This window comes from Moschus berezovskii, chromosome 22, assembly GCF_049115385.1.
Source record: "Moschus berezovskii isolate FMDL1 chromosome 22, NW_MosBer_1.0, whole genome shotgun sequence".
Lineage (NCBI taxonomy): Eukaryota > Metazoa > Chordata > Mammalia > Artiodactyla > Moschidae > Moschus > Moschus berezovskii.
The window spans coordinates 23,134,975-23,160,347 of record NC_142481.1 but is presented as its reverse complement, the minus strand read 5'-3'; the positions used below and the strand labels follow the sequence as shown (position 1 = coordinate 23,160,347).

Here is a 25,373-nt window from a genome sequence, read left to right as displayed (position 1 = left end):
GTTCTAAAGTGACCAACTCATCTTGACCTGCTTGGGACCTGCCTGGTTTTAGTGTTGAAAGTCCTCCATTCTGGGAGACTTCTGGTCCTATGCAAATCAGGATGGGTGGTAACCCTCTGAGTTCACAGGTTGTCAGCTTGGGTTCAGTGAATGTACTCCAGGCTGTTTAAGGACTTCTTTAAGATCAACTGCCAAAGTGTGTGCATATTTGTGTTTTTTTCAGAAGGGCTAGCTTTTTTCAGATTTTCAGTCCATTACCCTAAAAGGTTAAGAATCTTGGCTCTAGAAATTTAGAGGACAAGCAGAAAACACTCAACCAGACCTAGAACTTACACAATCATTCATGGAAATTGTATTAGTCTAAATAGAGAATGTTTATTTCTGAGGCAGCTGGGTGAGTATATTGATTCATGTATCCTGCATTTCCTGATCATCACAGGTAGGCCCCGTTCCCTGCAATAAATAGTAATAAACTGGTATGATTTGAAATAACCAGAAGTGTTTTTTCTGACTTGCCATAATAAGTCAAAATTGTTTGAGACTGACAGAATTTCCTTTGGTGTCTGCAGAAAAGACTCCAGGGCAGTTCTTCTCCGCAACATCACACTCCTGCCCCTGGCCTGGAGGATCACCAGCCTGGAGCACCTGGGCGAGGACTTCTCTGTGTCCACCATGCAGGGGGTCATAGCCCCCAGATCTGAGCATAGCCTTCAGGTGCACTTCCAGCCCTCCAAACCCGTCAATGTCAGGAAGGCGATCCGTTTGGAGGTAAGGCTTCATATGTCTTCAGCCCTGGTCACCAAGATATGTACACATTGGGTTCGCTGACACCCACACTACCGACTCATGGACACACCAAGGCAATTCTCCATGCTACATGCTCCCATCTAATCTGTGTGTGACAACCCACAATGCCCTGCTCTGCTTCTCTCCCCAGGTTATAGTCCTTCAACATCCACATGGGGAAATGCCTTGCTTTTTGGTCACTCTGAAAAGCACTCTGGTGAACTTTATTTGATTTCAGTACCTCTTAAATTGTCCTTATTTTCCCCAATTACGAAATTTAATCCCCCGCTTCCCCTGCCATCCAGTAGAGGAGCAGAGGAAATAGGATGCTCTGGGTGCTTGGTCTCTGTCAATAGAGAAGAACTATATAAATTCTGGATCTGACAGCCCAAGTTCTTTGTCTTACCTTCCCCTCCTGCTGCCAGCCCTTCTTGTCATCTCTGTCAGAGGCTGAGCATCACAAGAAAGAAGGTAAACTCAAGCAATCCAATTTGTTGCATGCAACATTGGCAGAATGCTTGATGAAAGGAAAGATAGAAACTCTGAATTAAAACTTGAGTTTGGTGACAGCTACAGATTTCCCCCCCTGGCACCTTAATAAGACACCAGCTGTGGGGAGCTGGCCACTTAGCTTTCCAGCTTGGGGCTTCAGCAGAGAGGCAGGTGGTCTCCAGGCAGATACAAAGAGCCACACCCACTGCCCAGTGGCTCTTCCCCTTGAAACACAGACCCTTTACTGCCCCGTCATCAGTCTCAAGAGTCAACAATCAGATCCAGCTAAAGACTGACACCAGCTCAGATGTTCCTCAGGACAGTGAGGGAGGTACCAGCATCAGGGATGACCACAGAGGGGACAGCAGTCGGGATAGATACCACCATCAGGGACAGTAGAAGGGACAGAAGTCAGCTGGAGGCTAGGAGTCTTGCTTTTATTTATTTTTTCAACTTTTCCAGCTTTAATAATAGTGATTATTAAATAGTTCATTTTTTTTAATCTGAGATTTCCAAAAGAGAGACATTAAGCACTCATTTAATATGAAAAATCTGGCACTTTTATCATAGGTTGAATCAGAAATAAAGAACAAAGCAGTTCAGATTTATAAAATGAGTTAAAGCAATTTAGAATATAAAAGATTTTCATTTCAACTGTCAGAAAAATGCTCTTCAGGTTTATTTGACTTAAAAGTTCAAAGAAGACTTTCCTACTGTGTGTACTCACAACCCAAACTTCAGTAAGGCAGTGCCAGTGATACAGATTATTGAAACCCAGTGAGTAGACAAGATGGCAAGTGTAGTCCCTCTTCCTCAACCTTTTCTTGATTGCCTACACCGGCCCTCCCCCAAAGGATGTTACAAAGAACACTCAGCCTACACAAATGCTCGGTAAACAAAAACTAATACATTGCAAAAGTGTTTCTTACCATAGCCCCTTCTACATGATCCCCTCCTGCAGGTTCTTTAGTTTCCAACTCCCAAGAACCCTGCGGGTCTTGCCCTCACTAAAGAATGTCTCTTACCCTGACAGGTTTTGGATGCAGACAACCTCATTGGTGTCGTTCAGATTGAAAATATCCTGATCTTTGCCGAGTCCTATGACGTTGCCTTAGACATCACCTTCCCCAAAGGTCTGTTGACCCCGCCAAAGAAAGAGTGTTTAGAGGTCACCTCTTTTAGGGTAGTATGTTTCCTGTGTAGAGAAAGACCAGTGATTATTGGAGAGAAAGGTGGAATTGAGATAAATAGTGAGCAGGCAAACTCAAGTGATGTTAGCAGTGTTACTACAAATCTTAATCTCTCCAACTGGAGACAATAATGGGGTGGTCAAAATTTTAAATTTGAAGAGTTCTTTTCTGAGCAGACATCTGAGAGTAAGTTCTTATCTGCCTATGTTGCTTTTCTGTCACCACCCTAACAAATTACCATGAACTTTGTGGCTTAAAACAATACAGATCTATTATCTTACAAGTCTGTAGGTCAGCAGTCCAAAATGGCTCTCTCTCGGCTAAAACCAGAGTGTTGCAGGGCTACTGTCCCTTCTGGAGCCTTTGGGGGAACCCATTTCCTTGCTTTTTCCACCTTCTGGGAGCCACACATATCCCTCAGCTCATGGTCCTCTTCCTCCCTCTTCAAAGCCAGCAATGTTGGGTCCAGGCTTTCTCAAACTGCCATCTCTCTGGTTCTCCCACTTCCGTCTTTCTCTTCTGCCTTTATGAACCATTGTGATTACTGGGGGTCCCCCCAGAGACTCCAGGAAATTTTCCCTTATTTTAAAGATAGATGATTGCCAATCTTGATTTCATCTAATTCCTTAATCCCCCTTTGCCATGTAAACTGGCATATTTACAGGTTCTGGGTATTAGGAGATGGGCATCTTTGATGGGGGAGGTGCCAGGCTTTATTCTGCCTACCACACTGCCCCAACACCCAGGTTAGGGCCCTTCTTTCTCTGATAGGTCTCCTACTCAGCACAACTCATAGAGTGTTAGAGCTCCATGTTTGCCTTGATGTCATTGGTCTTACATAAAGCATTATTTATTGCAGCATTATTTATAATAATGGAAGATTAGGAATACCCTAAGTGTCTATCTGTAATGGAATATTATTATTGTAGGAATAATATTGTAAATTATGAAATAGCCATATCATAGTATATTAATGGGGAGATTTTACTTACATGGGGAAATGATTGTGATGTAATACAAAGTATAACAATATGAATTTATGCATTATGTCCCAACTCTGTACATTATACACATGATTCAAAAGGTTTTTTTTAAACGCTGGGAGTTTTAGCTAATGAGAGACATGAAAGGAAGAACAGCAGTCCTAAGGTGGAAGCTAGAGGCAGCCACCCGGGTTGAACTGAGTACAGGAGAAGTGTCTGTTGTTTGTTTGCTAAGACTCAATTCCAGGAAGTTTTTCTAGCCACAGTGTTTTTAGAAAACAGATTCTCTGAAATTGTCACCATGGATTTCCCACGTGAACTTCAATAGGAGTCTCCCTTGCTTCTCGCTGCCACGCTCACGCACCGCTTCCCACCCTGGCCCCTGTCTCCTTCAGGAGCTGAAGGAGGCCTTGATTTGGGGATTGTGAAGGCCACGGACGAGGTGAAGCAGCCCCTGCAGCTGAAGAACCGTGGGAAATATGAGATCATGTTCAGGTAACCTAAAAACTACCGAGCATATGGTCGTCCACATCCCATCATGGCGAGAGGAGTGTTGCCTGAGAGAGTTTTTTTTAAAAAGTCGATCAAGGAAATTCTAAGAACCATCTCTGCCATTAGCCTCTCTTAGCTTCAAATGAATGGAATCCCAGCTGCTCTGCAGGTTGAGCCACGGGGGCCTGGGGGTGGGGAAGAGCCTGGTGAGGTGGTTGGAGGAGGAGATTCTGGGGTCGGGGGAGGTCTTAGGGATTGAGAGAGAGACTGGAGATGGGGGAACCTGCCCTCAAGCCATCCTGCCTGGCTTCCAGCTCCTGTCTGTTTCATAAGCTGATGGTCTATGTAAGATTTCACGTTAAGAAGGGATTGTCCATTTTTCTTTCTTAATGTTGAGAACTATTATATTATAGATTCCAAATGACAGCCTGGTGGAAGACAGCTCCAGCTTGTGCTCATCTTTAGATTAAAAAAAAAACCCTAAATAAGGAAGGCTCCTGAAGGAGAAAGAAGTGGCTCTGGGGCAAGGAGGGAGGAAGGAGGTCCTCAGGCAGCGCCAGCACCCACAGCTGGTCGATGTTATGGAAGGTCATCCTTCTCCCAGAAGAATTTGAAGTTGATAAAGGGACTTCCCCCGCCACACAGACTTAATAGGAACTCTATATATTCATCAGTGTTTCATTTCAGTTCAAAGAATGCTGAAACTAGAGAGTCCCCACCTCAATACTGCTGTTTCTTAGAACTAGAAAATGAAATCAGTTAATATAAATCAATGCTAAACAAACCTAGAAGAAAGCCACAGTCACTCTGGAATTAGTGCTAAATGGAATCTTGCCCGTTGTGAGTTTTATTTTATAGATTATGGTAGGTGTTACCCCTGCTCTTTTAAGCTGCATGGAACAGTCTCCCTCAAGTTGGAGCAGGTGATCAGGGTTCACTGAAAGGATGTTCAGGAAGGTGAGGCAGCTCAGGCAGCATGCACACTGCAGTGAAGGGCCAGGTCTCCTGGAGTGAGCATGGGGATGACATGTGGCAACTCCGCGTGTCTCGCCTCAGCTTAGGTTTCTTGCTCCAGCTCCAGTCCCCAAGCTTTTCTCTGCGCCTTCTCATCTCACCTGCAGTGGGCCAGGGCTGCGCTTCTGAACACCTCGGTTGCATGATTTCTGCCCCTGCCTTTCTGACCTTCCTTAGATCCCCCAGCTTCTGCTCACTGTTCCCTCCATGTCTACTGCATTCAGTCTTAGAGCAAGGAGGGAGAGAGAGGGAGACAGAGGCAGGGAGAGGAAGAAATGAATTGATTTTGTCCTTACCGAATATCATGTGTTCCTGTTAGAGCTCTCCTGCAAGGACATCTCTTAACCATGGGCTGGAGATGGCTATCTTTGCCTCAAGCCTCAGTGCCTGGCCTGGTCAATCCTGGCTAAGGAGTGCTCACGGAGTACAGAGCACAGTGAACACTGCTCGGCATAGTGGTTAAACAGGGCTGGGGATGTGGCAGGCACTTACCAGTCTAGAGTCTCATCTCTGGTGTCTTGAGCTCCCAAGATAATGACTAAAACTGACTTTTTCTTCTTGTCACTCAGCTTTTCTGTGGACTCCTTAGGGATTTCAGCAACCAATATAAGTTCCATGATCACAGTCCAACCCAAGAAAGGCTCACTGACCACAACAGAAAAGCCCACAAATGTCCAGGTGATCTTCCATGCAAAAAGGGAAGTGAAAATCGAGAACCAGCCAGTCCTGCGCTGTCAGGTAAGAGAGCTTGAAGGGATGACTCACGCGGTGGCAGGTACCAAAATGAAGCTTATGTAGTCTGACCCATGCCCTAAGGGGAAAGGGAGGGCTGACCTGGCCACCAGAAAGGATTCACCAGGGCTTGGGGATTCACAGGCACAGATAGGTCAGGTGGGAGGTGTTCAGAGTCATCAGAAATTGAAGCTCCAGAGAAGAAATGTGGCCCCCGGTCTTTGGAAGAGACCAGACCAGAGACAGGGAGGCTGAGTTCAGTCATCAAGTACAAAAGAAAAGGGGGAAGTGAAAATGGGAGGCAGAGGTGGTGCATGTTGACCCATAGCTGGTACACAGTAAGGTTCACGTTAGCATTTACTCACATTATCGATGCAATTATATAAAGAGAATAACGAATGTGGCTTCGTGTCAATGAAGATAATAAGGAGTGGAGTAGACAGCCATAGAAATTATGCTGGCAGCTGTTATTCTGGTAGCTGACATCTTCCCAATCTGTCTTCCCTTTCTAGATTATTGAGCCTAATATCTCAGAAGGAGGTGAAATGATTGCCAGCATCCCGATTAAGTTTTCTGTGACTGCGGTGTTCTCCAAATACAACATCAGCCCCTCCTCCATCATCAACTTCGGGTCTTTGATCTATGGCACTCGTAAAAGCGCCTTCTTCACCATAGAAAATCAAGGCATGCTCGACTTCAAGTATGCCCTGTATAGGCTGACAGGGGAGAGCCCCCTTCATCAGAAGAAAGTGTAAGACAAGTATTTACTTAACTCAAAACATCCCCTGGTTAATTGGTGCTTTTTATTCTCCCATGAGCTTTCATATATTTTATCTAAACTCATCCACCCAATCCCCCTTCGTGGGTGAGGTTACTAAGGCTTAGAAATGGCTCATCCAAGATTATCAAAAAAATCACCAGTGAATCTCAGTTCTGAACCCACATCTCTGACTCCAAATTTCACATGCTTTTCAACTGCTGTCCAATATGCAATACATTTCAATTGAATAAATGTGAAGTCCTCTGCATGGGCTTGTGTCTGTTGTCAAAGTGCACCTAGTGTGCTACATTGCTTACCAGTAAGTCACTTCCTGTCTGTCATTCTGTAGAAGTCAAGGGGTGATTATAACAGCAAGCTAAATCAAAAGAAATCATGATGGTTCATGATGAGGGGTGGCAAAGAGTACCCTGGAAGTTTGGACTAGAGAAAACCTGGTGAGGCCTCCATCTTCCTGGGACTATCTTTACCTTGTCCCCATGAAGACACTTAATCACTGTAACTAACTTAATAATTGTTCCAACAAAGAACTGTAATTTTCATAAAGTGGTTGTCAGTCAACTAACTGAAACAGTTCATGTTTTTGAGTGCTTTTGGCTTTGATTTGATTGTCATATTCTTTTTTTTTTTTGACAAATTAGGGACTATTTTTATCAATTCCCAGGCACTTTGTCTTGACTTTCTAATGAACTGACTTTCTCAATAGTCATTTAAGAATGACTTTCTAATTAATTGTTTTAAGTCAGACACACAGCTTTACATTGTTTGTAATCATTTCATATTTTGGTGGGTCTTCTCTTCCATTTTGGCAAACATTTACAATTATTATTTACTTGCAGTAATTTTAATGTCCTTATGAGTCATATTTAATATGTATAATTTCTGCATACTTTTCTCACACTTGTTAAATGAGTTTGGCTGTTAATAAATAAGCTGAGCATGCTCCCTGATGCCCTCTGGGCAAGGAAAGGCCCTTTCCTCCATTCCAAGAAGAAGAGACCTTGCAAGCAAGCAGGTAGGTGGTATTTCATGATCACCACACCCTGAGGATGTATTCCCACTTCTTTAATCAGAGCCACCCATGTTAGACATGCAAGATCCCGGGAAAGCGAGAGTTTCTACAAGACTGGACCTTCCAAAACAACCAAGTTCTCTGACTCTGTTCAGAAAGACGTGAACGTCACAGGGCAGGTGAGCACCCTTTTCTTTGTTCAACAGAAACCCTCTAAGGCTTCCTGCAAACTAGTTCTTCCAACAGATAACTCCTTAGGATACCAGGATTTGAATTTTGAATATTCCTACTATGGCAGGAACATTAACTAGTTATAATGAAACTATCACTTTCATTTTAAAATAAGGAATTATGACTTTTAATTTGGATATCCTCTTTTGCTTTAAAACCTTCATTGGTTCCTCACTGCTTTACAATTAGTGTCTACTCTTCATAAGTATTTTAATCAAGAATCTTTTGTTGGACTTCCCTGGGGGTGCAGTGGATAAGAATCCCCCTGCCAATGCAGGGAACAAGGGTCCGAAGATTCCACAGGAAGATTCCACATGCTGCCGAGCAATTAGGCCTGTGCCCCACAACTACTGAGCTTGTGTGCTGCAACTACCAAAGCCCATGCACCCAGAGCCTGTACTCTGCAACAGGAGAAGCCACTGCAACGAGAAAGCCGCCCGTTGCAACAAAGAGTAGCCCCTGCTCACTGCAACTTGAGAAAGTTCACACAAAGCAACAAAGACTCAGCACAGCCAGAAATAATCATTTGCTGATACAGAACAGAAGCCCATTCAGATTGGCTTAAATAAAAGGAGATTTGAAGGCTTTTACTTCTAGTAATATGAAGTAGATGATTTTTCCCTATTCTTACAAATAACTACAGCTAAAAGCCATGAACGTTATGTATAAAACAAACATAGATGACTGAGAAACAGGAAAAAAGCATCACACTAGCTAAGGTTCTTGGGACCCAACAGACATCACAGTGATGAGTTCCCTGAGATTTCTTTTTACTTCATACTTCTCAGATTTGGTACTGAGGGAGCCAGCAATCCAGAAACATCAACAAGCACAGACCAAAAGCCTGCTCTCACTAGCCAAAGAACCAGAAAAAGGGTAGTCTAGCAAGACAGGAATGTTCAGATAAGAGCTGCAGTGTCACAGTCAAACATGACAGAGAAATCTGTGGTCCTACTCCACATATTTCGAAAAAAGACCCACAGGGAACCTAGACTTCCCACTCAATTCAGGCTGTAACGAGGTCAAAGTGATGTCCAAGAACACTCAGCAGAGAGCCAGACATTCATTACCCACCACCACCTCTGCCATTGTCAACAGAGACACCAATTGGAAAGCCTTGACTTCCACTCCAACCATGTGGAAATGAGCTGCCCTTCCCCTCCCCCCAGTGGACCTCCTACTCTGTGGAATCAGCAGAACAGTAATGAGATACTATTACCCTTCCCCTCCCCGCCCAGGGTGATACTGGTCTAAGACTAGTGGAGAACTGGAGCTCCCACCCTTGCCTGGCAGCAGTAAGAAGTCCAGTGTGGAATCTGGACTACTGTCCCCACCCAAGAGGTGTCAGAGAAAGCCAGCCCAAAGAGAAGTTTAGTAGGATCCAGAGTCTCATAATATAATGTCCAAAATGTCCAGGTTTCCACTGAAAATCACTCAGCATATCAAGAACCTGGACGATCTCAAACTAAGTGAAAATAGATAAGCCATAGATGCCAACACTGAGATGACCAAAATGTTAGAGTTATATGACAAAGATGGTAAGGCAACCAACATAAAAATGCTTCAAAACACAATTATAGTAAGGCAAAAACAGGAGGGAAACTCCTAAGACCCAGAGGAGTGAATGATAACATCCCAGGTTTTGAGCAGACTCTGGGCCCGTAGCTTTGTTAACTGCTTCTTGTACATCCTTTCATTGAAGCCTCCGGTGGTCTCAGGGTAAAGGCTTTAGCTCCATTTTCTGGATAAAACTAAGACTCAGAGAAGTCACTTGACCAAGGTCTAACAGTTAATACACAGGAGGGTTTGAAGGCTGCAATTCAAACCCAGGACTATCTGACTCAAAGGTCGGTACTCTTAAGCCCTGCCCCTTTGCTGGGAGCTTCCCATCTGGGTAAGTGTTGTACTATGTTGAATGTGTCTATTTCCTTAAAACTCTCACCTACCCGTGATTGTTCAGAAGGAATATGTATAGAAAGAAGCACTGAGAGAGCCTATTCCTGAAGGACTGCCCCCCCCAGGCCCTCCCTGCCTCCAGGAGCACTGCTGGGGCCCAGAGAGAGCTTGTGGGGAGGGCCTTCCACCCCTGCCACCCAGTCCCTCTTGACACCATCACATGACTCTGGTGGAAGGACTCAGACCTTGCCACTTACTCTGCCTCTGCCCCTCCTACAGGCTCGCTTCACCCACGGGATGTTCACCGTGTACCCTGGGTTTGGTACCATCCCTTCTGGAGGGATGCAGGTCATCACTGTTGACTGCATGGCTGACCCTGTGGGAAGATGCGAAGAGTTCTTAGCAATTGATATCTCTGACCGAGATCCAAGAGACCAGCCCGGTGGCATCCCATACAGCCTGTTGGCTGAAGCCTGTCAGCCAGGTACTGAGCACTCAGATGGGGCAGCAGCCCTTAAGAGACCTTCCTCTGTAACAGACCCCTCCCTCTGCAGGCACCTAATAGACATTGCTAGGCTTCTTCCTTTGGGACCTTAGAACTTCCTGTGGTGTCTTCAGCTATACTTTTCCTTAAAGACTTCTAGGGCATGTGCACACCTAGAAGAGGATGTGCAGCTTTAAACTCCAGGTCTTCCTGAGTTTGGATTCTCATATGGACAGTGTTATCTGGGAATTGTGGTGTGATGGGGTGTGGCACAGGGTGACCCAGGAGTACTGAATTCTGCTCACCTAAGATCTTGCTGGGTTTGAGTGGCCAAGCCACTCCCTGTGCAAATGTTCACAGAGAACAATGATCAGTGATAGAGCAAGTCTGGAGCACAGAAACAGCTCCTCTTGCTTTGGTTCTAGGTCCCCAGCAAACTTGCATCAAACTGAGCTTAATGCCTCCTTTCCTCAGCTCACCCCAGATCTCATCCTCCTTTCCACTGGAAGGAGAAGGTGGTTGGAGTCTGGAGACCAGCAAAAGCAGTCCAAAAAGGAAGAGAAGATAGAATTTGTCCCACCCCTCACACTCCCTTGTGTGAATCCCCCTGTCTCTCCCCTGTGATTGTCCTTTGTTGGAGTCTAAATCTCCAAGTTAGGGATTACAGAGAGTAGAAACCGGGCACTTAGACTGCATCTCACAGCCTTCCCTCCACTCCCCAGCCTTTGTGACTGACAACAACAGCTTGATATTCGAGGAGCACCAGCTCTGTAGCAGCGCCAACCTGAACAGCATCCTGCAGACCATAGAGAGCGGGGGCTTGTATGTGGAGGACGAGAACAAGTTCATCTTCTGCAACGTCCTGGTGGGCCATCAGGCCAAGGCTCGGTTCAAGATCTGCAATGTGGGAAAGATCGCCTGTGACGTGAACCTCGTGGTTAAGCCCATCTCCAGCAAGGTTGGTAGCCCCAGTCCACTTGACTGGACTGGTCCTCTCTGGCCCTGGTCCACCGTGGTTGGCGTAAAGCCAGGGCGGGAGCTCTTGGAAACCCCTGCTGTGGAGCCTGCATCTCTAGTGGGAATTTTCTGGCTCTCAGCCTCCCTGGAAGTTAAGTGAGAGGACCTAAATGTTTGTTCCAGTGGCTGTCTCCTCTGGGTACCTTGTGATGAACAGGGTCACATGACAGAGCAGAGCACTCCTGCATCAGACACTCCCCGTGCCTACAGGTCAGAGCACTGTGGGGAGAGCCAAAATGTAGTGCCAGCTCTGGCAGGCTGCTCAAGGGGCACATTGGGCTGGTGAAAGAGTTTTGGGAGATGTCACTCTATAAAGTGTAAGCTGAGGTGAGCATTTATTGAGCTCCTACTATAGTCTGAGCACTGGGCTGATGTTCGTTTATCTCATTTCACCCTCAGAAGTTTGTATTATCGATTTTGTATTATTCTCCCCATTTTACAGTTAGGAAAATTGAGACTCAAAAATGCTGCATTCTTCCCCTAGGTCCCAGTGCCTAGGGATATATAGCTTGGTTTAAAACCAAGCTTCGTCCGCTTAGTAGCAGAAGTGAAAATCGCTCGGTCATGTCTGACCCTTTGTAGGGTCAGACCCCCTGGACTGTAGCCCACCAAGCTCCTCTATCCATGGGATTCTCCAGGCAAGAATACTGGAGTGGGTTGCCATGCCCTTCTCCAGGGGATTTTCCTGACCCAGGCACCGAACCCAGGTACCGAACCCAGGTCTGCTGTATTGCAGGCAAATTCTTAACCATCTCAGTCAATACCAGGTAGAAAATAAGTGCCTATCTTGGGCTCTGCCAGACCAAAACTGCCTTCCCTCTCTGAGTTGGACCACACGGAGACACTGTTTCCCTGCCGTGGGACAGAAAATTCAGGAGACCAAGAGAAGGGACTGAGACAGTGGGTTTCGCTCCCCGTTAATTTCCAGTCAGTGTGCCACAAACACTGCCAAGTGTCTCAGCCACGTCAGTCCTCTAGCCAAAGGCAGAGTCTTGACCCAGAGTCACAGGAGAGTAAGCCCTCACAGCTAGCAGTGGTGGGGAGGTGACCTAGAGGATTGGCCTCGCCTGGAGCTGACAGCAGTGTGCATTCTTGGGGAGCCGTCACTGCAGAGGGCCGGGGGTTGAGAGACTGTCATCACTTTCTGGCCTGCTTGGGACAGGAAAGGGCAGCTTTCTCCCTATTCCATTGCTATAAACATAAGAAATGAGCAAGCCTGACTTCTAAAAAAAGATAGGTTTTTAACAGGGATTTGTAAACATGTTGTTGTCCTCCTCTGTTCGGGATTTGTAAACATGTTGTTGTCCTCCTCTGTTCTTCTTTTTTTTTTTTTTAACGTGAAGCAAAATTTTAATTTCTGGCTCTTACAAGACCTTTTACAGTAACTCAAAAATAAAGGGATGGAACAAGTCTTATCATTCCCATCTACCCAATGTAACTAGTTACCCAGGCACCAGTTCCTCTATATTTCTTCCACCCCTTTGGGAAAATGGACTACAGAGAAACCTAGCACCTCTTAAGCAGTTCCATTCATTCCACGAATCAGTAGGCACTGATGTGCTTCACCTTCTAGCCCAGGCTTCAGAGGTTGCACCATATTAACCTTTGGTGATGGGTGCATCCCTAGCTGAATCTGCCCTCACATGGCCTCAGGGGCCCAGTGACCGAGGCCCACACTTTTCCAGACAAATGTATGCTGTTGTCCTTCCTTAATTTGCAGATTATCCTTTGGAAAGGTCAAAGAAATTATACTCTCAGCTTAAGAGCAAGAAGGAATAGTCAGTCTTGAATCCCACCTGCCTCCCATGAGAATAAAAAATCCTTTTGAGGTTGTGCCCGCAGTCTTCCCCAAACACTGCCTGAAGACAGGAGCAGATAAAGTGCTGCAGGAGGTGGTTTTAACTAGCACTCTTAAAATTGCAAGGAGCAGAAACCCACTCAGAATGGCCCCACCATAGCAAGGTTTGCTTCAGTGAATCCGAGACCTCACACTCAGGATGGAACACAGCCTGTAGCCAGAGGCCTGGGAGACTGACTGGAATTGTCACCTGAAATCAAACTTTCAGAAGATCATCTGCCAAAGGTCGCGTGTCTCTCCCACATGGTGTCTCCATTGCTCCTTTCTGTCATCCAGCTTCTAGCCCAAGCCTCACATCAGTAACCACCAGGGGTCTCTGGCATCTTAAATTTATTTGTGTGTGTATGTGTGTGTGTGTGCATGTGTGTGTGTGTGTGTGTGAGAGAGAGGGAAAAGTGGGGGTGGGGTGGGTGGATCTGCTATCCAAGATACAGTTTAGTTCATCTAATTGCAAAGACCACAAGTCTGGCCAAGTCCAGCTAATTAATGCTTAGGGTTGGGTCTCTAAGAACCCAGGCCACACCTTCCAGGAGCAGGATTGTCCAAGTAGTGGGACATGCCTGCGCAGAGCTTAGAGGAGGGGAGTCACAGCAGGGCCAGTAGAGATGAGCAGCAAGCCCTGTGCAAACATCAAGTAGCATATACATCAGTCCCTGCTCCCTTTCCCCTTTCCAGGTCTTTGCCCGCATCACCGACATCTTTGAAGTGGAACCTAACAAGATGTGCGTTGCTAGCCATTCACACGCCTTTGCCACAGTGTCCTTCACCCCACAGATCATGCAGACCTACCAGTGCATCTTTGAGGCCACCTTGGACGGCTTGCCCAGGTACCAGCTCCCCAGCTCCCCGCCAGCACCAGGGCTGCAGGCCATGCTCTCTGTGGAATGTCCTTCCTGCCTTGCTAGGCTGACAGGCCTCTGTCTTCCCGTTCCCTGCAGCACCCTGGCCAAGAACCGAAGCCTTGTGTTTGATATCGTTGGAGAGGGGAACCTCCCTCGGGTGACCGTTGTGCGGCCAGTTCTCTGCAACCAGCATGGAAACCTCTTACTTCTCTTTAAGAGGCTTCTGCTTGGTCATTCAGAGACACTGCCTCTTATCCTCAAGAACAGCGGTGCCATCCCCGCCAAGGTACTGCTGGAGGGTGAGCATGGGGTGAAAAGGGAGAGTCTTCTAGAAGCGAGACTTTTGATGTTGGGGTCTCCGCCATCCCTAACTTGTGAGGACTTCCTCATACGGGAACGTGGGTAAGCCACGGGACGTGCAGAGGGAACCAGGGTTGGTCCGATTACTAGGACACTGATACATGGTACACTGGAAATCTCAGTGCAAGGCAGTGAGCCATGATATATGCCAAGCTGAATAGGATTATGAGTGTCTTTATTTTTCCACTTTTTTTCTTCTGTAATGAACACTGCATTTGCAATAAAGGAAAAAAATGGAAGAAACTTCATCAGGGGTGAGAGATATAACATCTGAAGGGACTTTGGGTTCAGCACTTATGTTTTTAATTTTATAAAAAAGGTGATAAATCATGTAAGTATTATGCAAAGAACTGTAGGACTTTTGAAAATGACCTACTCCTATCTAGAAGATACTGGTTTTTAGGAACTAAAATTCATGCAAGTCCTCATAGAGTGATGAATATTCATTTCCATTTTATTTTTGTTGTTGCTTAGTTGTGTCCAACTCTTTTGAGACCCCCATGGACTACAGCCCACCAGATTCCGCTGTCCATGGAATTCTCCAGGCAAGAAAACTGGAGTGGGTAGCCTTTCCATTCTCTAGGGGATCTTCCCGACCCAGGGATTGAACCTGGGTCTCTTGTATCACAGGCAGATTCTTTATCATCTGAGCCACCAGGAAAGCTGTCATTCCCACTTGATTTGTCTCATGTATATTTGACAACTGCTTTGTCAATAACAGAGGGCTTGGCAGCCCCATTTTAACACTACATAGCTGGGTGTTCCGGAAAGTCCCCATATTCTCTGGACCTCTGCATCCTTATTTGAATAGGAAGAGGTGAGCTAAAATTTTTATTTCTCCTTTCCAGGTCTAATATTTATTATCTCTGTCTTAATAAGAAACTCAAAACAGTGAGCCCTAGGCACAGTGATGTGGGGTTAAGAGGGGTACTTCCCCAACAACGCAGTGTCTCTCAGTTCAGAACGCATGAGCAACCTGTAAGCTTAACACTCCATCTCGTCTTCCTTCTGCCAGCTGCATGTTGACCTACAGGACCAACTAGGAGTCTTCTCCCTGAAAGGGAAGCCTTCTACCTCCTACATCTACATCACAGAGGAAAACAAACCACAAGTAAAAGGTAAGTAGGGTGAGTATAGCTTCTGGAGAGCAATGAGTGCCAGTAGCTGTTTTGTAAGGAACTAATGTGTACTCTTCAAATGACTTCCTGATGGCTTAGATGGTAAAATGTCTGCCTACAATGTGGGAGACCCAGGTTCAATGCCTGGGTCGGGAAGATCTCCTGGAGAAGGAAATGACATCCCACTCCAGTACTCTTGCCTGGAAAATCCCATGGACGGAGGATCCTGGTAGGCTACAATCCACGGAGTTGCAAAGAGTCGGACACAACTGAGTGACTTCACTTCACTTCACTTCAATGTGTACTCAGCCCGAGTCAGATGCTCAGCCTTGTCACCAGTGGCCTCTCTAGGAAAGCCTCCTTCCCACATAAGGACTGCTTTCCCTTGAGTCCAGGTCTTTACAGATACATATTCCTTTAAATTGACTCTAGATCATGTCTCTCACTTCTCATTGCAGCAAAGAAAGCTCACACAGCTTCCCTGGTTGTTCCTCCTGGAGAAGTAGCCGAATTTGATGTTGTTTTCCACTCCAAGAAAGTCGGGAGAATGGCAGGCATCCTTCACTTGTCAGTGATCGACAACCAGTACGAGGATACAGTCATCCACATGGTCGGAGAAGGCTATGAGGATGACATCACCTTGGACAACATCCACGGGCTGGTGGCTTCCTCTGGCCAGGAGTCCTCGGATATCTCTGAGGCCACTGAGGAAAGCACCATGGAAGAAATGGTGGCAGGTGAGAGGAGCGGCAACGAGGTGTTGACAACTTGGTGTTGGCCCTTGGGTCATTTTTATTATTTTATTTAAAAAAAATTTGTTTTGATGTGGACTGTTTTTAAAGTCTATATTGAATTTGTTACAACTTTGCCTCTGTTTTATTTTTTGACCATGAGGTGTGTGGGATCTTAGTTCCCTGACCAGGGATTGAACCCTCAACCTCTACATTGAAAGGCAAAGACTCAACCACTGGACCACCAAGGAAGTCCCTCTTGGGTCATTTTAAATAAGAATGAAATTTAAATAACAGATTGGCTAGCTTCCTGAGAGTTTAGGATGGCATCTCCTCCTTGTTACTGTTTGCTCCCTCACACCTGGCTCAGTCACCACATCCTCCATGTGTTCCCTCAAGGAACATTTGTTGAACATCAGTGTGCATGTGCCTGGAGTTCCAGAGAGTAATTAATAAGAGAGTCTGCCCCATAGGGAGCTTTCTCTTTGAGCTCAAGTTCCAATTTAGTTAATAAGTGAAATTTAAATTCCAGATTAGCTAAGAAGTGAATATATGTATCTCTGGAGTTTTCCCTGTCTGTATTTTTGAGCTGGCTTGTGTTGGTATTGTCTGTTTCATCTGTATCACGTGTCCTAGACATTCTAAAGGAAATGGCCAGCTGGTTGAAGTAGAGAACGTGTAAGTTTGTGCTTCCCTGCAGCCTCACTGCTAAACATGCTGTCAGAAATTATAGCATCGGCATCACCTGGGAGTCACTAGAAATGGGAGTTTCAGACTCACCCCAGCACCTCAAACCTATTGAATGAGAATTTGCAGTTTAACAAGATCCCTCGGTGATCTGTGTGTGTATTAGGGCTGAAGACATGCTGCTCTGTAGTCTGTCAGGCACCACTACTGCATTTGGTTAACTGTATTCATTGGGCAGGAGAAAATGTACTTCATCATTATTATCAAAAAGCATTCATTAAAACCCTAATTGTGTGGCTGACTGCTGTGAAGTGAGTTATAAACACAGTCTCACAGTTTTTCTAGGAGCTTAACTCCAGTCACAGAATGGAGCATCAGGCAGCCCCTACAGCACGGGTTAAAATCAGGGCTGCTCATGTTTTCACCTCTGTTTGCAGCCATGGGGTGGCATCGCTCTTATCAGGGGTCAAGCAGGAGCCAGCCATGAACCCTAGTTCAGAAGTCAGATTCCATTTACTTCTAATAGGGTTACCAGGTTTGGAAAATCAGAATGCAGCAGTCCCCACTAAATTTTAATTTTAGATATTAAACTTGAATTTTAGGTAAACCATATGTAACTTTGGGTATATTTATGTCCCCAAATTTTGCCTCGGACATTTACTTATACTAAAAATTACTCGTCATTTACTTGTAATTCAGATTCAGTGGGGACTCCTGCATTCTGCGTGGCAGTTCCAAGCCGTAATAGTACTGTTTCAGCAAACAAATGGAGTTGAGGGGGTGGTTGTGTTTTCCTTTGTACAGATGGAGGTGAGGGCCAGGATGGGTGGGTGGATGGATGGATGGATGGTAAATAGATGCTCCCGTAGAAGAGAAAGCGTGCTGCCAAGGGACTCCAGGTGTTTCCAGGATGACCGTCCAAGGAGGGTAGGGGTGCATGAGGGTGAGGTATAGTGTCTTTCAAGTGCAGGCTCCTCAGGGGAAGCGAGCCTGCAGAGACAAGGGGGAACTCACTGCCCACTGCTTCTGTCCCCTAGCTGCTCTGGTGAATCACATCCAGTTCGGGGACTGCCACATTGGAACCAGCTATAATGTTAGCTTCACCATCACTAATCACAGCCAAGCGAACGTGATACGGTTTGAATGGCCGCTTTTGGCTACCATTTCTTTCTCCCCACAGGTAAGTGAAAGACAGTCCTTGTTTTCCACACTCCCTTTAGGCTACACCAACCCTGACTTGACTGTTGACCCATTCCACAGATACATGGGATGGGGCGGATGTGTCCCTTACTCACACTTGGTACCAGAAGTATCCCCTCTGGCCTAAGAAAAGAGAGTGAAGTCGGCCAAGTCTATGGCTAGGCTGATGTTGAGAAGTTCCATGGAGACCTCCATGGATGAAGACAGGCCCCAGTCTTCCCATCCCTAAAGATAGACCCGTGTCCCCCTCGGTGTGTATTCTTTGGAGTGTTCATCCTGCAAAAATGGTTCATTAAAAGCTAAAATGGGGGTGGTGGGTTTTGTGAACAATGGAGAATTAGAAAATATTACAAGTTACATCTTTCTCCCAAAGATTCTCAGTCTCCTTCAGCATATTAAAACATAGTCAACTTTGTTTTACCTGGAATTTTCTGTCCCCTTTTTTTAGCATCTCACAGCACACATTTTATGGATTGCTGACCAAATCTTGACATTGAATAAAGCCTAGGACAACATGGCAGCAGAGCCTCACCTCTGGCCAGCACTTGCTCTTTTTTATTTTTTGGCCTTGCTGCACGGCTTGTGGGATCTTAGTTCCCCAACCAGGGATCAAACCCGCACCCTCAGCAGTAAAAGTGTGGAGTCCTAACCACTGGACCACCAGGGAGTTCCCCAGCACTTGCTTTTCATGGAGAGTTCACTTCTGAGTTCTCAGGACTATGGGTGTATCCATGGCCTCCTGCTTTGTTTCCACCACCAAGTCTACTTAAGCACAGCAATCTAGGAGGATGGAGGAGGGTTGGGGACCCTACTTTATCACTTTAAATATTAGTGTGCTCTCAGGAAGAAGTGCTTTGCTTCCTGGAAAGATGTAAAGTGGTAGTCAAAGTAGGCAGAATTAGCTTCTCATGATCCATTTACAGACCCACCCCCCCCCCACACACACACACACAGAGTCATGGCCTTGGGAAGTATTAAGCTTTCTTCTCCCTTCACTTCCCAGAGGAGAAAGAGTTTTTAATTTATTAGAAACATGAGGAAACTACATATATAGGACTATATACAGTATACATTTGGCTATGTGTATGTGCATTTATGTATGCTAAAGCACAAATGATTTTATTCTACAGACCAAATCGGATTTCCTATATATCTGGAATACTTCAGGAAATCTCAACCTTTTTGGTATCAGCCCTCCTTTATACTCTTAAACTTTATTGAAGACCATCAAAGAGTTTTTGTTTACGTGGGTTATGTCTAGCATATTAGAAGTTACAACAGAGAATCTTTAAAAATATGTATTTATTCACTTAAAATATAATAACAATCCTATTACATGTTAATATGAATGTCATATTTTTTGAAAATGGCTGTATTTTCAAAACATTATGTGAGAAGAGTGACATTGTTTTACATTTTTACAAGATCCTTTAGTATCTGGCCTAGTAGAAGATAGCTGGATTCTTGTATTTGCTTCTGCATTCTGTCTGATGCAATATCATAGTTCATGTAATCTGTAGGAAGAGAAGAGAGTGTACACTCACGTCTCTGAGTATACAATGGAGAGTATTCCATTGTATACTCATGAGAAAATGAGAATGAAAAAGTCAAATGTCATCTTAGTATTATGATGAAAATAGTGTTGACCTTATGGACTCTTAAAAAGGTCTCAGGGCCCCCAAGGGTCACTAGATCACACTTGACAACTGCTAAGGTACTGTGTACATCTGTCCATAATTTGTATGGATCGTTTGATTAAGAAGTACAGATGGTTAAGAGTATGGTATCTGGCACCATCCTACCTGGGTCTGAATCCAGATATTCTAATATTAATGGTATGACCTTGAGCACCTTACCAGCTTCCTTGCCTATAAAATAGGGGTTATAGCTGCACATCTATAGGGTTGTCATGGGGGTTCGTAGAATTTTGTAAAGGTTTAGAATAGTACCTGAAGCATGTAGCAGTTTGATAATATTAGTTCCTCATGTTTTGTTTTTATTTCTCATAGTATTGCATTGTATGAATATTTATTTTTTTTATTGGAATATAATTGCTTTGCAGTGTTGTATTAGTTTCTGCTGTACAGTGAAGTGACTCAGCTATATGTATACTTATATCCCCTCCCTCTGGAGTTTCCCTCCCACCCTACCATCCCACCCCTCTTAAGTCATCACAGAGCACTGGGCTGAGCTCTCTGTGCTATACGGCAAGCTGCTCTTGCTTTTATGATTCTATTTCCAAGAACCTCACGTACATATTTAAGATGATCTACATATATGGTCTTGAATGATGCATTTTTGCCAGGACTTTGGCTCTATCCCTACAATGGTACCATCAGGTATGAAGAGTCCTCAAGATTGGATTCCCCCAAATACTAATACAAGGCTCTTCCACAGATGGGCCACCTCCACCCTGGCTGTGCCAAGGACGTAGTGGTGACCATGAAGTCAGACGTGCCCATCAACCTGAAGAAGATGGGGGTCAAGTGCAAGGTCTCCAAGATCATGTTTCCGCTCCCTGCAGACCAAGTGCCTGACTGGGATGACCGCATGCGGACGGTCAAGTGGGTAGACGTGCCCAGAAACACTCCCGGGACTTTCATTACAAAACAAAAAGTGAGTAGGAGCACCACACCCCTAGTCTGACCGGGCCTGCCTACTGCTGTCATGTTCCATGTCTCATCATTTCGTTCTTTCATGGAAAAAAGAAACGGTCCCCGTTTACCTGACCTGGGTTTCCAAAGCGGCAAACTGAACTTCTAAGCATGCTTCCTGCCATCCTCACCACGCATACCACACAAACCACTCAGCTTCACTGGCAGAGCTTTCATGTGAGTCTCGGTACCTAGTTTCTAGCTGAGCAAGTCCCCCCACCTTTTTCTATTTCAGAAACCTCACGACTAGTCTTTTAGCTGCTTCCTTTTCCCCTCAGTGTCCAGAATTAGGTTAATCTCTTGTTTGGTCCATGCATGCCACTCCTTTATTTATTCCTTAGTTGGTTTCTTTTTAATAAAATAATAAACAGAGATGAACCCACACCCAACACAGCAAGTATAACCAGGAGTACCTGTATGCTTCTCAGCCATTCCCTCCCACCAACCAAGAGGTGGTCACTATCCCAGGATCTTGTTTGCTCATTCCCTTGATTTTTGGTTTTAATTCTTTTTTAAATTAACCTTTGTGTTCTAAAAGGCATATTGTTTCAGTCTGGTTTTGAACTTTATTTTTTATAGGTTATTGCCTGTGGTCATCTGTGTTGCTGCATTTGGCCGTAGCACACCCATGTCACTGCTGTGTAGAATTACATTATTATTTACCCATTCTTCTTTTGAAAATTACTTGGTTTGGTGAGCATTATAGTTCAGGTCACATGGTGTTCATTTGCAAGAGTTTATATTCCTAAACTGAGTCACGGGAAGTGGAAGTGCTGAGCCATAGGATGTGTGAAAGCTCAGCTTTCCAAGATAATGTCCAAGTGTTTCCACAGAAGCTCTCTGCTAGCAGAAGTATAAATTGGTAGAGCCCACTTTGGACAACACAGGCATTATCTTGGAAAAACATGATATTAGTTATTTGATAAGCTCTTTTGTTCCTGTATTTGTCTGCAAATATCCTCACCATATTTATCACTTATCTTTCCACTTTCTTTAGTGTATCTTTTCATGATTATCTTCATACTGTTTAATTCTGAAGTATTTTGATTATTCTTGGCCCCTTATTTTTCTAAATAGTTTTTGAATCCATTTAAACAAGTACTGTGAAAACCCTAATGGAAACCTGATTGGAATTGGATTGTATCTATAAATCAGTTTAAGAACTATTGATCATTTTATAACATTAATTCATCAAGGTATATCTCTCTTTCAGTTCAGTATCAGTTCGGTCGCTCAGTCGTGGCTGACTCTTTGCAACCCCATGAACCGCAGCACGCCAGGCCTCCCTGTCCATCACCAACTCCCGGAGTTTACCCAAACCAACGTCCGTTGAGTCGGTGATGCCATCCAGCCATCTCATCCTCTGTCGTCCCCTTCTCCTCCTGCCCCCAGTCCCTCCCAGCATCAGGGTCTTTTCCAATGAGTCAGCTTTTCACATCAGGTGGCCAAAGTATTGGTGTTTCAGCTTCAACATCAGTCCTTCCAATGAACACCCAGGACTGATCTCCTTTAGGATGGACTGGTTGGATCTCCTTGCAGTCCAAGGGACACTCAAGAGTCTTCTCCAGCACCACAGTTCAAAAGCATCAATTCTTCAGTGCTCAGCTTTCTTTATAGTCCAACTCTCACATCCATACATGACCACTGGAAAAACCATAGCCTTGACTAAACGGACCTTTGTTGGCAAAGTAATGTCTCTGCTTTTTAATACGCTATCTAGGTTGGTCATAACTTTCCTCCCAAGGAGTAAGCGTCTTTTTAATTTCATGGCTACAATCACCATCTGCAGTGATTTTGGAGCCCACTGCTCATACAAAACAATGAAAGTGAAAGTCGTTCTTTAGGTCTTTTTAAAGATTTTCTTTGGCTACTGCTCAGTTTCTTTAATAGTAATAAGACTCTTTAGGATTTTTTAAATTTGTTTTTTAGTACTTTTCTTAATATTTATTTATTTGGCTGCATTGGGTCTTAGCTGCATCACACAGGCTCTTCATTATGGGATCTATCGTTGCGTTGTGAGGGCTTCTCTCTAGGTGTGGTGCATAGGCTTTAGTTGCCTGTGGCATGTGGGACCTGAGTTCCCTGGCCAGGGATCGAACCTGCATCCCCTGCATTGCAAGGTGGATTCTTAACCACTGGGCCACCAGGGAAGTCCCTTGAGTCTTTCTTATTAAATTATTTTTCTAGGAATTTTCCCTTCAACTAAGTTTTCATATGTATCTTCATAAAATTATTCATAATATTTTTTGTCATGTTTAAGTATCTGTAGGGTAGACAGTGATGTCTCCCTTTTCATTTGATATTGGTTATTTTTATTCTGTCTTTCCTTTATTCTTCCTGATCATTCTCACCAGAGTTTTTCTTAATCTTTTCAAATAAACAGTTTTTAGTTTCACCGATCCTCTCTGTTTTAGATTTATTTTGTTTTTTTAATATCTGTTCCTATCTTTATGATTCCTTTAACCTTTTTTGGAGTGTATCTGACCCCAAAACTCATGCCTATGTGGTCATGATGCTCTCAGTAATTTTGTGTTATTCAATTTTTTCCTTTCCCGTTTATGAGTCATTTTAGGTTTGACCTCATCAGGTATCCTGGAACTTGGGTTTGTGGGTTGGTGCTTGCTTGCATGGGCAGGATGAAGCACTGTCTCATTGCCCCATCATTCCTATGAGGCAGCTGGCTCTGCATCACTGAGGACATGGCTGTCTTTATTGCAGGTGATAGAGACTGATCCTGAGCCGGCTTACTCAGTCCTAGAAGAAAACTATCGAGAACTACAGCTGCAAATCAGTGCCCACGTGAATTTCGCCTCATATACGTGCCAGACTACCGACGTGCACTTTAAGGAAACACTGGTTTACCAGACTCGAGTGTTTGAGTGAGTCATCAGAAGCCTCCTGACACTCTTAAAGTAGTCCTCTCATTCCATCATTCACTCACCCAAACGTTTATTCAGTGTCCATGACAGCACAGACCAGACATAACATCTGTGTAGCATGCACCAGAGAGTCTTCATAGGTCCAATGAAACACTCAGACCCACGAAACTATTCAAGTTCACACTTGAAATCAAGATGTAGACTTGATTCAGCTTGCTTCAGTGGGAACAGCCCTTGCAATGGTCCATATCACCACCCAACAAATATTCTTATTGCCAAAACCGTCTGCCCCAAGTGGCAGCTCAGACAGTATCCGTGTTGGTGGGCACAGGGTTCATCTTAGCTTGGAAGGCCGTGACCAACAGAAGCCAACATTTCTCACAAGCACTCCATGGCTATAGCTTCCAGGATTCCTGCAAGGAACCTGCCCGGTTACAAGAGTCACTACACTGAGAGAACCCCAGTGCTATGGCTTCCCTCCAGATATCATGATTTCTCCCAGCCCCGAAGCAGGTTAGAATCAGGGGTCATTTTTACTGTAAACAGAGTTGTCTCATAATATAGATGCTATTTCTCTCTTATCAGGCTTCCACAGACACAGAACTCAAAAACTAATTCAAAGTCAAAACTGTACTTAGAAGGAGAAGGGGTTATGTTAAGGCCTTATTCACACTCAGTTGGTACAAGGATGCATGGGTCCTGCTCTCAAAGAGCTCATAGTGGATGTTGGGGAAATGGGTGAAAATGGTTGAATTGATGGTTACAGTCCAGTGCTCTGGGTTTGCAGTAAGTGTCCCAAAAGCAGACCAAGATATGGGGAGAGACAAGAGTCTGGGAAGGCTTCCTAAAGTAGTGGACCAGCTGAACTTCGGAGGACAAATAAAAGGCAGTCAGGTGAAGACGTGAGAAAAAGGGCCTTCAGGCAGAGAGAAGGCCTGTGACTCTTCTTTGAGAATTACAAACACAAAAGTGTAAACCACTGACATTTCTACTTTGTAAAAATTGGTAATTAATTGTTCAACTCATTCTTCACTTTGGCCCTTAATGTATCCTCTCAAATTATTATAGAACCAAAAGCTAGGAGACAGGAAGTGGGATCTTCTGCTGGTGGCCATTTCACCTAACATGGGGGTCAGCAAACTCTGGCCCATGGTCCAAACTCAGCAGCTCCTTATTTTTGTAGATACAGTTATGCTGTATGTTGTGTGGGTACACAGTCATGCTCATTTGTCTATTATCATTGAAGGCTGCTTCCACAGCAAAGGGAGCAGCTACTGCGGAGACCTCTGGCTCGTGATGCCCAATACCTTACTGTCTGACCCTTTACAGAAATGTTTGTTCACCCCTGGGCCTAAAACAAGAGTGCTTCTACTGGAAGTATCCTGTGCCACTTAGATTTCTCCCCTTCATGAAAATTTGCTTTAGCCTAAAGACCAGTGCTCATAAATTCACATAGTTCATAAATTCACACAAGTCCCTGAGGCCAAAACACCTGACTTCACACACAACTGTATAGTCTACCTGGACTGGATATAGGGAGTCTAATCCTTAAACCCCTCCCTTGGACCTATTCCCCCAGTCCTCACGTCTCAGCTCCCACTTCTCCCCTAAAACCGGGAAGAATATGTGTGTTTTTCTCTCACTTGACATTTCCTTGAATCATCCTCTTGGTGTGACTGTCTGTGATCACGTTTAACAGTCACTCCAGAAAAAGTTTCTGTCTCCCAATTCTTAACCACAGAGCAGGAAAACTTGAGGCAAGACGAGGATCCACTAATTCAGAATGTGAGATAAGTCGGTATCTCAGCCAGTGAAGACACTTGAGGCAGGGGTCAAATGATTTCTGACCACGAGGACATTGTTTCTGGGAGAAAGTGATTTGGGAAGGCAGAGGCCTTGGAGTTTGCACCCGAGGGAGAATGAGTTTTGTTTCCTCT

General features: G+C 44.8%; 1 protein-coding gene across 1 annotated transcript in view; it reads left to right on the top strand.

The window, feature by feature from the left end:
• The window catches only part of HYDIN (HYDIN axonemal central pair apparatus protein), a 415,120-nt gene that overhangs the window by 359,287 nt on the left and 30,460 nt on the right, over positions 1-25,373 (top strand). The window contains exons 54-68 of the mRNA XM_088830541.1: positions 570-768; positions 2,312-2,411; positions 3,847-3,946; positions 5,527-5,695; positions 6,202-6,440; positions 7,541-7,658; positions 9,886-10,090; positions 10,813-11,048; positions 13,641-13,792; positions 13,904-14,093; positions 15,183-15,285; positions 15,744-16,022; positions 17,741-17,883; positions 20,301-20,519; positions 23,276-23,436. Coding sequence (XP_088686667.1) covers positions 570-768; positions 2,312-2,411; positions 3,847-3,946; positions 5,527-5,695; positions 6,202-6,440; positions 7,541-7,658; positions 9,886-10,090; positions 10,813-11,048; positions 13,641-13,792; positions 13,904-14,093; positions 15,183-15,285; positions 15,744-16,022; positions 17,741-17,883; positions 20,301-20,519; positions 23,276-23,436 — 2,613 coding nt within the window. The remainder of the gene's footprint in view (positions 1-569; positions 769-2,311; positions 2,412-3,846; positions 3,947-5,526; positions 5,696-6,201; positions 6,441-7,540; positions 7,659-9,885; positions 10,091-10,812; positions 11,049-13,640; positions 13,793-13,903; positions 14,094-15,182; positions 15,286-15,743; positions 16,023-17,740; positions 17,884-20,300; positions 20,520-23,275; positions 23,437-25,373) is intronic.